We start from the raw sequence: 13619 nt of genomic DNA, 5'->3' as shown, positions 1-13619 counted from the left end.
CATTCACAATAGTCAGGGGAGAGGCAGCTGGTTTGAATGCAGAAATCACAAGTTCAATTAAAGATGATTTATTCTTCTATTAGTACTGTGTTGATTATAGTTGAGACAGAAAATAATGGTCATTTTACAACTGTCATCAGAACAGAAATAAAGGAAAATCTTTCAATGGAAACAATGAATTTCCCTAACTAGGAGTGGTTTTTCTCTGCCTCTGGCAAAAAGTGAATGGAAACGCACCCAATGGGACACAGACAAAAATGATGCGGTTTAACCTTTCACTACTCTGTCAAAACTAAAACAAAAAGTTTTGATCCTGGGTATAATTGTAAAAGTTTAGTCCACACAGTCAAACTTTACAGATTGGGCATATGGTGGGTTATGTCTCTCCCTGAAATCTAATGTTTTTGTTACTTAGATCCTGGAATTCCTGATTGTTTATGTCCACCTATGTGTTTTGAGTTATTCTACTATCAGAGTGTGTGTTTAACACTTCTTGTGCAGTCTCCATAACATAAAGAAATCTAACATTAGGTTAATGCACAATATAGAATAGCATATAGTCAAGCTGAAATTTGTCTAAAAAGTTCTGTATGCACAGGTGTTAAACTCGGGGTCCTTGGGTAGGAACATACCAGAGAGAGGCTAACAGTAACACAACGCCCAACTACAGACAAACTTTTTATTTTTTTTTTTTTGAGAAGAGTGGAGAATTGTAACTTCTGTCAGGACTCCGTAGGGGAGATTTTGTTTTCACTTTATCCTTGCAAATAGGGTTACAGCAATTATTTAGACAGGACGTCTCAGCAGTAAAAAAAAAAACAACTTGCATGAGTTCATTTACAGAACTGCTATTTCACCACTTTTTTTTTCCCTGAAAAGTTTGTCTCCAGTTTGAAGTTGGGATGATTTCCTGTCCCTTGCTACTCTCTTAACTCTCTGTGATCAAAATAAATACCAAGAGTAAATTGGCTTAAACTGTTTTGTTAGAAATAAACTTCTTGATAAAAAAAACAGTAAAAAAATATTTTTGGCTCCTACTGCTTTGAAATGGTAATTAAACAAAGCAACTAGCCTTGGGCCTGAAAGTTGGTGGTCTTCCAAACTTGACTTCTGCATGCAAAGATGTGAAATAAATGCGTTTAGCAAGTTCAAACAGCCCCTCTATGGTAGGCCTCCCTTGCTGTACTGGAGATAGAAATCTATCCACAAATAAAATGTTGGCAAAGATTTTGTTTTTGTGCAAGACTCAATAGTTTGTACCAATCTGACATGATTGAAGTGATTTTTTGATTACTCTATGTGGTCTTGAATTAATTTTAGGTCATTTCTGCTGTTTTCTTTCCTGATCCTGAACAGCAACTGCCGGGGTAAATGGCACACGTCCTGGGTTCATGGTGTAGACCAGTTATTCTCAACCAATATGACAAAGGGTACCCTTGAATTAACTTTCAGGTCTCAGGGAAACTTCTAGAAACAATATCCACAGCTCACAGTACATCTGTGTGGTGGCTGGTGGGAAGAATGTCAACCTTACAGACAGCCAAATAGCTCATTGATCTCAGTGGTTACTGATCCAAGAGGTACAAATTGCTCATTGCTCAAGGAACCCCTAGCAACCTCTGGAGGAACCCTGGCTGAGAAACGCTGGTATAGAACAACCATGTACATATCTGAAACCTGGGGGTCTTTATGTGCATCAGCACCAATGACCATTGTAGAAGCTGAAGAAAGGAAAGTGGGACCCAACTCATCACTTGATTGACTGGAAAACACTTTAAATTAAGAACAGGGTGGTGTTGAAACCATAAGTTATGTTATTCATTCCAATTCTATTTTTCAACATTTTCAAATTTGTACCCCCCAACACTAGCTAACATCAAAAAGTAGACCTAGTAGTTGTACCCATCTGCTTTGTGCAGCCACCCCAACACTGGAGACCCAGCCTGGTCTTCTTCTGGGGTGAATGATGCCCAGCATAACATCACCCACCTTCTGTGAGCCGAGATAGTCAGGGAATGACCTTCGAAGTATGTCACCGTGCCCCCCTGATGTAATTCCATCAAACACCTCTGCAATATTGAGGACCACTCATTAGAGCCAAAAAAGAAAAGAACCCTGCGTGTCCCCAGGCCAGAAACAAATTATAGACCAGAGTTGGGCTTTAAATAGTATTTTTTCTACACATAAATGTATCAAACCAAAAAAAAAAAAAAAAAACAAGGTAAAAAAGAAGAGCAAAATAAAAGCTTTGTAATAAATTATGAAACTATTACTAGTTAGAAGTTTGGCCTGTAAATCCTCCATGTGACCTGAAGGTGGCGGTAAAGGCAAGCGCGATGCTGCGGTGACGAATCTTGTCCCTCGCTGCCGTCCGTAGTCATGGCGGCTTCCCGGGATGTCCACGTAGAGATCTGTCACCAGGAGATCATCAAGTATGATCTGGAGATAAAAGCGCTGATTCAGGTACGGAGGTAACCGGGTTGTCCGGGTGCTCTGCAATCCCGGACAGTCAATGTAGGAGGCGCCCATCTCTGTGCTGCCAGCTTGTCATATAAATGAATGGATTCTGTGTAAACATTCCCCGAGCAGTTCTAAGACTAATACATAACATGTCTGCACGGTGTGTACCTGCCCTAACTGAAGGCATACAGGACACCATAGCAATAAACCTCCCTACTGCAATGTATGGGGATATGAGGAAAATATCTATTTATTCATGGGGGATAAGAGGAAAATATCTATTTATTCATGGGGTATATGAGGAAAATATCTATTTATTCATGGGGATATGAGGAAAATATCTATTTATTCATGGGGATATGAGGAAAATATCTATTCATAGCACCCCTGATAGCCTGCGCTCCCCTCTGCTGTCTATCATCCTGGGAGGTGGGAATGTATGGAGCTGCATTGTATGGGATGACCAACAAATAAAAATGGGGCATTGCTGGATGTTAAGCATCCTAAATGTCCATAATAAAGGTTCCACTACTGTAATAATTTTAGTTATTAAACACAAGAAGGAAAATAGATGTGTGTCCCAACAAACACCAGTATTTTAGGACCAATTTTTGTTTCCCAAGCCCAAATATGTATACTGATAAAAAACATACTAAAAATACTGATATACCAATAAACATACAAAATTTACTAGAATGACTCTCGGTGAACTACAAGTAATTTCACAGATTTTCAATGGGGTGTACGTCTGCGCTCTGACTGAACCATAAAGGCCATTGGCTGCTTTCTCCTTTAGTTAGTGTGTTCCTTGGTCGTTGTCACATTGGAAGGTGAACCTTTTTCTCATTGATAACGCTCTGGTATTGGGTTTTGTTCAGTATTTTTCCATATGTATTCTTTGTATCCTGACAAATGCCTCAGTCTGTACTGCAGAAAATCACCTCACAACAGGATGCCACCATCTCCGTGCTTTACTGTAGCTTCTTTGGATTGTGAGCTGTTCTGTCTTTCCATCAGATGTGCCGCTTCGTATTGAGGTCTGATAGATTTTGGTCTCATCTGACCAAACTACCTTTTTTCACTTTGGCCTCAGAATCAATAAGGTGCGTTTAGGTAAAGCTCAATGTGGCCTTTCTTGGGCAGTGGACTTTTTTCTTGCAACTCTCTAATACAAGCCCTATTTGTGGAGCACTTGTGATAATATTGTCACACGCACACAATGACCAGTCTTTGACATTGATTGATATATATATATATATATATACACACACATGACTAAATATCCAATACTTTGAATATTGTAAAGCAGCCTCACCGAATTAAGGCAAAGCTTAGTTTTGTATTTTGCTCCTAGTAACAATTCTTGTATGTACTGTATACAGATATTACAGATATACAGGTAATGTACTTTGCCATAGTGATTCTTTGTTTTCAAGTCGTTCATCCTCTCTGTTGTTCACAGGATATCAGGGAATGCATTGGACCAATCAGTGCACTGAATGACCTCAATGCCCAGGTGAAGGAAAAGTTTCAACTCCTCAGACTGAGGATACAGGTAAGGTGAAGGTACTGGATTTTAGTGTGGTTTTGTAAATTCTGGATTGACAATGTAAAATAAATTGTGACTTTTACTATTTTATTGTACACAGGGTCTCTGCTTTCAGAAATCATATAATATTTTGAAAACTTTAACAAAACAGCTGTCAGAAAGAATGAAGGCTAGTAGATGTTTGGTATAGTTCAGTTCAGTCTGTTAAAATTGTGGTTTAAAGCTAAATGCACATTGCAAATGTCCTAATATATAGGTGAAACACATATATATAAGACTGGCACACAGCTCAGCCAGGTAGATGACACCAGTTTCTGGTATGGACTGTAGAAACAATCTAATGGTGTCCTATTTCCACTTCCAGTCTCATGACTGGACAGTAAAAGAGAAGCAGTGTAGTGATGAGGCAATCACTCTGCTGTCTGTACCAATCAGCATTTTCCTTGTCTGCCACCTAACTGGCTCCCTGTGCTGTCTTTCCCTCTTTGGCTGCTGCTATATAAGGGATAACAGGAGGTTATTATCAAATCAAGTTTAGTAACTTAAGCTACTTGTGTAGGGATTTAATATTGAATCTGAATGTCTAGCTTTAATTTACTTTTTCAGTAAATTATATCATTATGATATAATAATAAATCTGCCTGGAGTTCTTCTTTAATGTGTGCTTAAATGCTTAATAATATGCTTTACCTGAAAGGACCTCGAGCAGATGGCCAGGGAGCAAGACAAGGAGTCAGACAAGCAAGCTTTGCTAAAAGAGATGGAATGCCACAAAAAACAGATGCTCAGGTGGGTATTTCATCAAAGATTATTATTATTTATATAACAATCAGTATTATTATAGCGCCAACATATTGCGCAGCGCTGTACATTTAATAGGGGTTGCAAATATCAGACAGAAACAGACAGTGACACAGGAGAAAGAGGGGTCCCTGCCCAGAAGGGATTGCAGTCTAAGATTTTAGTTAGCCAGGGGAATCACCTGGCACGTTTCACTGGCCCCCTCATTGTCATCACACATTCAATCAATGACCAATGTAACATTTTCAAGCATGACCGAGAAACCCTAACAACCCTGCTGCAGCAGTCCCCTGTGTATAATCTCTCCTCCTTTTGTCTGTTACTCCCCCCACCTCCTAGATTGTAAGCTCTTCGGTACACCTCTGCGTAATAGGTTAGTGCTATAATCTATTTTACTAATAATAGAATGTATATAATACTGCCAGTCATATTTTGCTACCCTTGCTAATAGATGCGTGCATGGTTGGTAACAAAATACAACAGCTATGTAATGATTCTGCCTTTTGTATTTTGCAGCCTGTAATTTTGAGTTCCCGATATACTGAGTTTAAAAGAAGTGACTAGGTATATCTGACCGGGTAACATTCTATGATGCCTGCAGTTTTGTGTCTTATAATGATGATAGACTGAAGAAATTTGGAGGCGTAGCTACAGGAATTCCCTGCTTACCCCTATATTTTTGAGTTTCTACAACTCACTGTTTCTGAGATATTGAGATTTAAAAATGTAAGCTGCCACCTATACATGACAGGGCATCATTATATGGTAGCTTTAGTTTTGTATGTTATAATGCTGCCAGAGTAATGAAATTTGGTGGGCATGGGGGTTCCCTGCTTACTCCTGTGTTTTTGAATACCTACAGCTCACTGAACATTTAGGCATCCTACAAATTACTGTTTCTGAGTAATTTAGTAATTCAAAAATAGTCAGCAAGTAGCTATTAATTTGGGGCACCAGAGCCCAGTGGCTTCAGCCTGTTTCTCTTTGCCTTGAAAGTGGCTCCAGGCAACCCCAACTTGCATGATCAATTTAGGGCCCATGTTCTTTAAATATCTTCCCCAAATTCAGAGGAGATACCTGCTTGTTCTCAAGTTTTGAATTTGAGATTTTATCTTGTGATATCTTGAAACTACAAGGGTTGGGAGATAAAATTTGAGGTACCAGTACCATAAAGGTTCCTTGTGTATCCTGAAAGTCCCAGGCGATTAAAAAAATTATTACTGGGCTCACTTCAACTTGGTCATGCTCCAAAAAGTTTGGGCTTTTCTCATAAATTCTTTCCCACCAAGCTAGGTTTTCAAGCCACCTGGCTGTGAAAACTTTCTGGACAGAATGCTGCAGGGATTGAATAATTAAGAATAATTTTTTTTTTCAAACAACAAGAAAGGGAAAAAAAGGGAAACCCCCTTTTTACATTTACCACCAGAAGAAGCTCACCCATTGGGAAATTTCCAATCCCATCCTGTTCTGGTGACAACTGTAAATTTTACATTTCCTATCACTTTTGTCCCTAGTTGCAATAAAACTGGGAGAAACCAATAAATTGGATCTCCCCAGTGGTTATACAGGCATAAATACAATTCTGACAGGGACTTCAATACTCTCAAAGCTAAGAAAACAAACAAGCCCAAAGCATTCAGTTAAAAAGTGCTGGGACAACATCACATAGCCATATGCATACCTGTATTTCACTGTATAAAAACTGATGTACATTTTCTACCCATTATAATTTTTCTTTGCACTGCCTTATCCAGATTTTGTCAGAACTGTAGATTTATAATAATAACATAATTTCAAAATAACCACTGTTACTTTTTATGGTGTATAATTTTTATTTCAGCAATCAGACTGTGTGGAGGAAGGCAAATCTTTCTTGTAAGTTGGCAATAGATAACTCTGAGAAGGATGAACTCCTTGAAGGTGGTAATTCTACAAGACAGAGGTAAGTTATTTTGTTTTTAATTTGAGTTTACGTTGTCTCCATCAATTAAACGTTTATATTAATGTAAATAGGGCTGAACACATAGCTAATTGCCTATTACAAACTAAATATGAAAATAGGTTTCTTTTTTTATCCAGGTGGCTTTCCTGGGGGTAGTGTTAGGGATGTTCAGTGTGTTGATTTGTTCATTCTTAGTTTTTGGACTTTCCAAAATTTATGATACTTTTTTCTTCAATAGTCTATATGATTTTTTAAAAAAATTATTTTTGTAAAATCTTATTTTTTGGAGTCCTTTGAATGACACAGGTCCCAATCCTCTGTGTTTTAATCATTCACTTGGTACATTCAGGAGTTGTTAAGAAATATTAGCAGGAATTTATAATTTTCAGGTCCAATTGCCGTTGTTCTCTCAATTGTATAGTTTTATGTCATGCCACCTTCAACCAATAGATTTTTTTTTTACGCAGTTGGTAGCTGTGAAGTTCAGTATCGTGCAGCACTTTGTAGCAGAAACCAAAGGATAGAATGCATGTGGTCATTTAATTAGGTATATCCTTTTTAAGGGGTGCATATGGTAAGCCCTAATACCTAAGTATTGATACATATATATGATACTTGTGATATTCAGTTGATGTTTAGTTGGGTAAACTTTGGTTGAGTTTTAGTTAGTAATGGACCTAATGTCATTTCAACAAATGTTTTGGCATGATACCTAAGCGATCGGCATAGCAAGTCTGTTGTTGACACCCCCGCATGTCCTGAGCGCATTATTGTTGAAGCAATGAAAACCAATTTTTATTTCTTTCTTTACTTCTTAAAAAAAGTTGCAAACAAAACACTATCTGATCATTTTATATTTTTCTACTCCACAGAAAAATAACTAAAGAAAATATTGCAGAGTCTACAAGTGGCATCACTGAGAACTTAATGAGTATCAGCAGAATGATGTCTCAGCAAGTGCAACAAAGTGAAATAACTATGCAAACTCTAGGTATTGACATATTGCCATTTTTGTGTTACAAATAATACAGTACACTCTGAATGGAAAAAGGTGACTTTCAGCATTACATAGTTTGTATTTTTATGTATTTCAAGACATGACAATGTTTAAGATATGCATAGAATTTTGTCAGTTTATCTATTTTGTATAGTCTGGGGTGGAATTCTTGCAGGGGTATAATATATATGGAGCACATGCTGATGTTCTGAATGGAGACGTGCTGGTATATATATTGCATTACAAATCCTTTGGCAGGTAAAACATAAAATATTTATGCAGTCCAACTATTATATATTTAGGTGCCATTTCATATTGTAACTACTGCACTGATTATATCACTAGCATATGATTGTAAACCGGTGCTCGCTAAAATTCAAAACTCTCAAAAATCTGCACTGGAATTAGAAGTAATATAAAACTGATGGTTCACAATTGTGATTCACTACAGTCCTGAATGCATGGGGATTTGTTGGGAGAATGTGCATTAGAGTAACTGGCAGGAAGCTGCAATCCCATTAATCTGTATTTGTGAAGCTCTATCTGGCTGCAATGGATCAGAGTTTAACACATTGGTAATTTTCTTGAAAACTGGTGGAGGGTTCTGTTAAATATTTTTTTTATTTACTTTGTTTTATTTTTCTCTTATCAGCAACCTCATCTAGGACTATCCAGGAAGCCAATGAAGAGTTCAAATCAATGTCTGGAACCATCCAGCTTGGCCGTAAACTAATAACCAAATATAACCGTCGGGAGCTGACGGACAAGTTGCTCATTTTCCTGGCGCTTGCCCTGTTCCTGGCAACTGTACTGTATATCTTAAAGAAGAGGCTTTTTCCATTCTAGCAGTGACAGAAAACTGTAGGACATTATCCATGGCTCCTAGCATAAACCTGTGTGTCCATGATCATGGTAACATGCACTGCAAAGCAGGCAGACAACAATATTTTGAATTCTGACTGCGGTGATTTGGTGTATTTTTCTGCAGGAAGAAGTCCAAGCACACTCATAGTTTCTATTTGTATTTGACAAAAATAACTAAAGTTCCAGTTGAACAATGATAACATATGGTTATTAGACTTGCCTTAGTTTTACTAAATATGTAAATTTAAAATGTTCTACAGTTTGTTGTAGATCATGTCAACTTTAGCATTGTGCCTTCATATTACAGCAAACTCCTTAATGATTTCAGTGGATATAGTAGTCCTATGTCATTGCATTTTCTGCACATAAAGTTCCATTTACAGTTAATGTTTTTCACAAAGATCAAACCATTGAAGTTTAGGAAATACTACCTTGTGAAATATAGTAATAAAATACAGCAGTGGTATAAAACAGATCTAATTAATTAATTAAACTATGGCAGTGTATGCACTACAAAATGCCCGACACCTTAACACATTCCTAATCATCTTCACAAATGTTTGTTTATAGATTCTAAGTTCAGAGAAGGGGCAAACATTGTCTTAAACTAGTTGTATAGACATCCCTCCAAATGTGCTATGTGTAAATTCCTGTAAATATTATTTTATAATTCTTCTGTGATTCCTTTTTTTTATCTATTACAGTATATCTAGTAATTACAAATGTTCTGCTGCTTCTTTTAATTTGTCCTCCTTCACACAGTAATCCCTCTGAAAGCTGGAATAGACATCATTGCCACAGTTGTGCCAGTTAAGCCAAACCACACTAAAGTGTTCAAGTTGAACACACGGGGCCCATGGTAGGAAACAGTTTCAATATTTTTTACATCTCAGGGATTACCTACTAAAAAATATTTTATGTAAACCTTACAGTACATTGGTGTGGTTAGTAAATTGTATATATATATTAGTAATAATGAAAAAAGGTATGTTGTGAACTTGCAATGTATTTGACATGCAGGAGGAAGTAACACATTTTTAGAACAAATTATTTTTACCACACACTCTATAAAAAAAATTTCAGTGGCGTTCTTCTCTATATTGGAGGCAAATGTAGTGATTCCCATACATTGATAACCAGAAGTGAGTGCCCCTTTCATTGATAGTCATTGTAGTACCCCCAACCCCATCTGTCAGTGTAGTGCCTTTTTACATTGATGGTCAGTTTAGTAATCCCCAGAATCGATTGCTAGTGTAATGCCTTGTTACCTTGATGGTCAGTAGCTAATAGGAAAATGCACCCCTTAATGGTGATGGCTAGTGGGAACAGGGTTCCCTAGGTTTGGTGGTCAGTGTTCAGAACTATCAAGACTTTGGTGTTCATTGTTGTACAATTTTCATCACTCAGAAAAAAAGTGCAGTGAGTGAGTTACATTAGGGGTTCAGCTGGAGGAATTTGCCTTTTATTGGGGTTCATTGGGAAGAGTGCCCTATTACATAGTAGGTCAGTGGTGAGAGCTGAAACTATGCTGGTGGGAAGTCACTGTTCAAGGAACCCATAGCAACCTCTGGAGAAATATTAGGAAGAGTTGATCTAAAGTTTTTATGGATTTCGAAGTAGAGACTCTTCCTGTTTTAACAGTGTTTTGGCAGCCCAGTTATTGCTGTAAGGAAGTTTTGAAGCTGCTTGTATCATGGTTTCTACATTGTAACAGTGTAACTCTGCTGAATGAGGGTCAGTTATAGAATCTGTTGAAATGACAAAAGCAGTGCCAAATAGCACAGTAGTCTATTTTCATGGTACCATGGGTTATCTGAAGCAAACCATATAGCTACCATCCCTACTTACTGAGCCATATGAGTAATGTAGTTTTGAAACAAGATGTCAAATTATAGTGCATTTTACATTAACACACTTCATATACCAAACATGAGCATTACTGTATAATTGCATGAAAGTACAATCTCCTAAATAATTTTAAATGAAACTTTGTGGTTTTATCCAGAACATTTTTTTACCCATTTATAGTGATTCAGGCTAGCTGCTCCTCTTCCTTTATTACACTGTGGGCAATGTATATCTAAATTATTATCATGTGTCAATCCACTGAAAAAAGGCTATGAGGGCAGACTTCCTGTGTACACATAGACCCATTTTCTTGGAAAAAAAACTTTTGTGGGAATGGAAAACGTCTCATTCCACAAAATTTGTGTTGGCTGTTTTAACCGTGGCCGCATCAGTCTTTGAAAAGTCTAGAAGCCTGTCTCCTCAGTGTTGTATCTTCATAATAAAATACTGCTAATAAATTACCTTTCATCAGAGGCTGCTTGATGATTTGTGGACTCTTACAAGACAAGACTTTATTACATATATACATTAGCTATATGTAACTGTAATTGTGCATGAAAATCCTGATCAGCTCATTATTGGGCTTTTTTGGAAGCAGAACAAGTATGTTTTTTTCTTTTGGCCTTAAGTCTGCTCTATGTATGCTTAGGTTTTTATTGTGGTTTAAAACATTTATAAGAAAGTGAATTTTTTCTTCATCACATTGCATTTTTTTAAGATCAGGCTTTGCTTTTGCAGTAAAATCTATGTTATCTGATGCTGTCACTATACTGAGAAAATTACCAAAAGGCAGCCTGTAACACAATTACAGCTTTGGTTGGTATTTATCACTAAGTGTATTGGATGCTGCATATGGAACCACATCACACAGTCGGTATTGTGGCATCAGATACCACTTGCAATATTAGCTCTGCACAACTAGCTATTTAGTGAAAATTCCTGGCTGCCATAATGATCCAGGGTCGTACCATAACTTAACAAACATAACAAACTTACTTTTTAACCAACTTTCTTTGCATAGCAGAAAAAATGGTTGCACATTTAAAGGTCTGTTGTACGTTGAAAACTCATTCAAACTAATGCATTGTCTTACTGCAATCCACATTAATTTTAAAGCTTAAAGAGTTAAAGTTAATAAAAGAAAAAAATGAAGTCAATGAACGTTCCATGTCTCTAGGATTGTATGTGATTTGTTGCTAAATTTTGCCTTTTTAGTTTGGAGTAAGCAACAGAACTGACAGTTTTAGTAGCTGCTCATGTTATCCAGTGCGGCTGTCCACGACACTTCAGTAATTTGTAGCTTCATAAGTAAGTATTGTAGCCAGCTACAGCAGCAGCACTGTAGCTACCTACAAACCAAGGGAATAAGCAGAAAGGTAGGTAGCTGCTAGAAATCCCTGCAGCATAGTTGCTAGTGTAAGATCTGCACTTTACAATGGGTATTTCCAAAGCACAAAACCCAAAGTCCTAAAGGCAACGGAATATTTAGAGTACAATGGTCTTTTTTTTGTATCCCACTGCACTTCACAAACTCTGATGTTGCTTTACAACAGCTAAAATGTAAAGTTCTTACAAAATATTTTCATAAGCTTTTATTCTAAATTTTGCCAAAAATTCCATAGACTAATTTCCCAAAGGCTCTTTGTGTACCACAGTTGACAACCTTTGGCATAATGTATCTATTGACATGGTAAAAGATGATGAGTTTCGTAAAAGGTGCTCTATGGACTATTAAACCTAGCCTTCATCACATTTATTATGCTATAATTATGAATGTGATTCATTGTGTTGTCACATGGACATGAGCTAAATAAATTTACTGCCATATGACAGGGCCTCAGAGACTCACTGCTCAAATATTATTGAAAAGATTAATTTAAACTGTTCCCAGGCCTGGAGTCCTGTCCTGGTGGCAATGTTTTGCTGTGCAAGGGGGGAGCTGCCATCCAGCTGCTAATATTCAGCATACATTCCCAGTCTGGATTCTAGCCAGTCCTGTCAACAGGTCACTCACATTTCATTGAAATGTTTCCTGTTGCAGACATGTATAAGAATGCAGCCTCACACTGCTGACTTTGAAGGTTAGGGAACAGCTGCAAGCTTTAGATTTTGAAGTATTTGCAGCAAAGGATTAATTGCAATTAGCTTTTCAATTAGAGACTCTCATGAGCGCATGAAGACTATTCACAGTAGGTCATACTAAATCGCAGGAGCCATGGGATGGATCGAGAAAAACAATGACAAAATAGTCTGGCGGGCTGATGGAAAAATAGGCCTTCCCATGGGACCAATCCATCATGCATGAGACATTTTATATTCCATGTCAGACTGGGCGAGTAATCATCCCTGATCTTCACAGGTTCTCTGAAACAAGATATTATCGCCAGTCTGTTCTTTACTCAGTGAAAACATTGGCCAACAGTACTGGTACAACATAGTCATCATTTGCTGTAGACCCATGGCCCCTGCTAGATCTTGTTCATTTCCAGTAAGATTGAGTTACCGTTGCTGTCAATGGATACTATTACAACTTGGCCCACTAATAAACTATGAAGGGAAAAGTTTATTGACTAGGTTTGTTTTCATAGCTGATAGACTGATAGATAAAATCAATGTCAGGGGCTGACTGTTAAACGTCCCAACATGCATGCTTGTGGGATATAACTGAACTGCTGACATCTGTGAATTTATTATATTAGTTTTTGTCTCTATGACACCAGGGTAAGAACAGTAGCAGGTAGCAGTTCTCATCTTTTAGAACAAGGTTAGCCATGTTTCTCCGATGACAATTGTAGATTTTTTGACAAATACAGTTGACAAATGCAGTTTTAAACACCTTGATACCAACTCTGATCAAATCATAACACACATAGATGAAATTAAATTACCCTTTCATACACTAACCAGCAATGCAGAGATGTGGATCAGTCACATAGGACATAATGAGGTTTTCGGGCATTAAAATTAATGTTATTTACTGCAGGAAACTGCAAAGCATAAATATGATCTACAAAGCACACAGAAGAGATCTAGGACAGTTATATGTATACCAATTGGCACTTACATTGATTTTCCATTTTTGTTTTATACATAACCAAACATTTTGCCAGAAGTAGGTAGTTGGAGTGGGATGAACATATTGGCCCTGATTTATTAAA

At 37.3% G+C, this 13619-nt stretch overlaps 1 protein-coding gene across 2 annotated transcripts in view; it reads left to right on the top strand.

Moving 5' to 3' along the window:
* LOC140323666 (vesicle transport protein SEC20-like) overlaps positions 1–10934 on the top strand; it is a 49504-nt gene extending 38570 nt beyond the window's left edge. The window contains exons 1-6 of one of the 2 annotated variants that reach the window (XM_072400946.1): positions 2306–2463; positions 3923–4015; positions 4707–4798; positions 6651–6752; positions 7625–7743; positions 8402–10934. In XM_072400946.1, the coding sequence (XP_072257047.1) occupies positions 2380–2463; positions 3923–4015; positions 4707–4798; positions 6651–6752; positions 7625–7743; positions 8402–8595 (684 nt within the window). In that variant the 5' untranslated portion in view covers positions 2306–2379 and the 3' untranslated portion in view covers positions 8596–10934. Of the gene's footprint in view, positions 1–2305; positions 2464–3922; positions 4016–4706; positions 4799–6650; positions 6753–7624; positions 7744–8401 lie in introns of those variants that run through there. The other variant, XM_072400945.1, reaches the window with a different exon arrangement.
* Positions 10935–13619: the final 2685 nt, after the last annotated feature.

The sequence above is a fragment of the Pyxicephalus adspersus genome, chromosome 2 (genome assembly GCF_032062135.1).
Source record: "Pyxicephalus adspersus chromosome 2, UCB_Pads_2.0, whole genome shotgun sequence".
In the NCBI taxonomy this organism is placed as follows: domain Eukaryota; kingdom Metazoa; phylum Chordata; class Amphibia; order Anura; family Pyxicephalidae; genus Pyxicephalus; species Pyxicephalus adspersus.
Note: the sequence above shows the minus strand (reverse complement) of the source record. Positions and strands in the feature narration are given on the sequence as shown.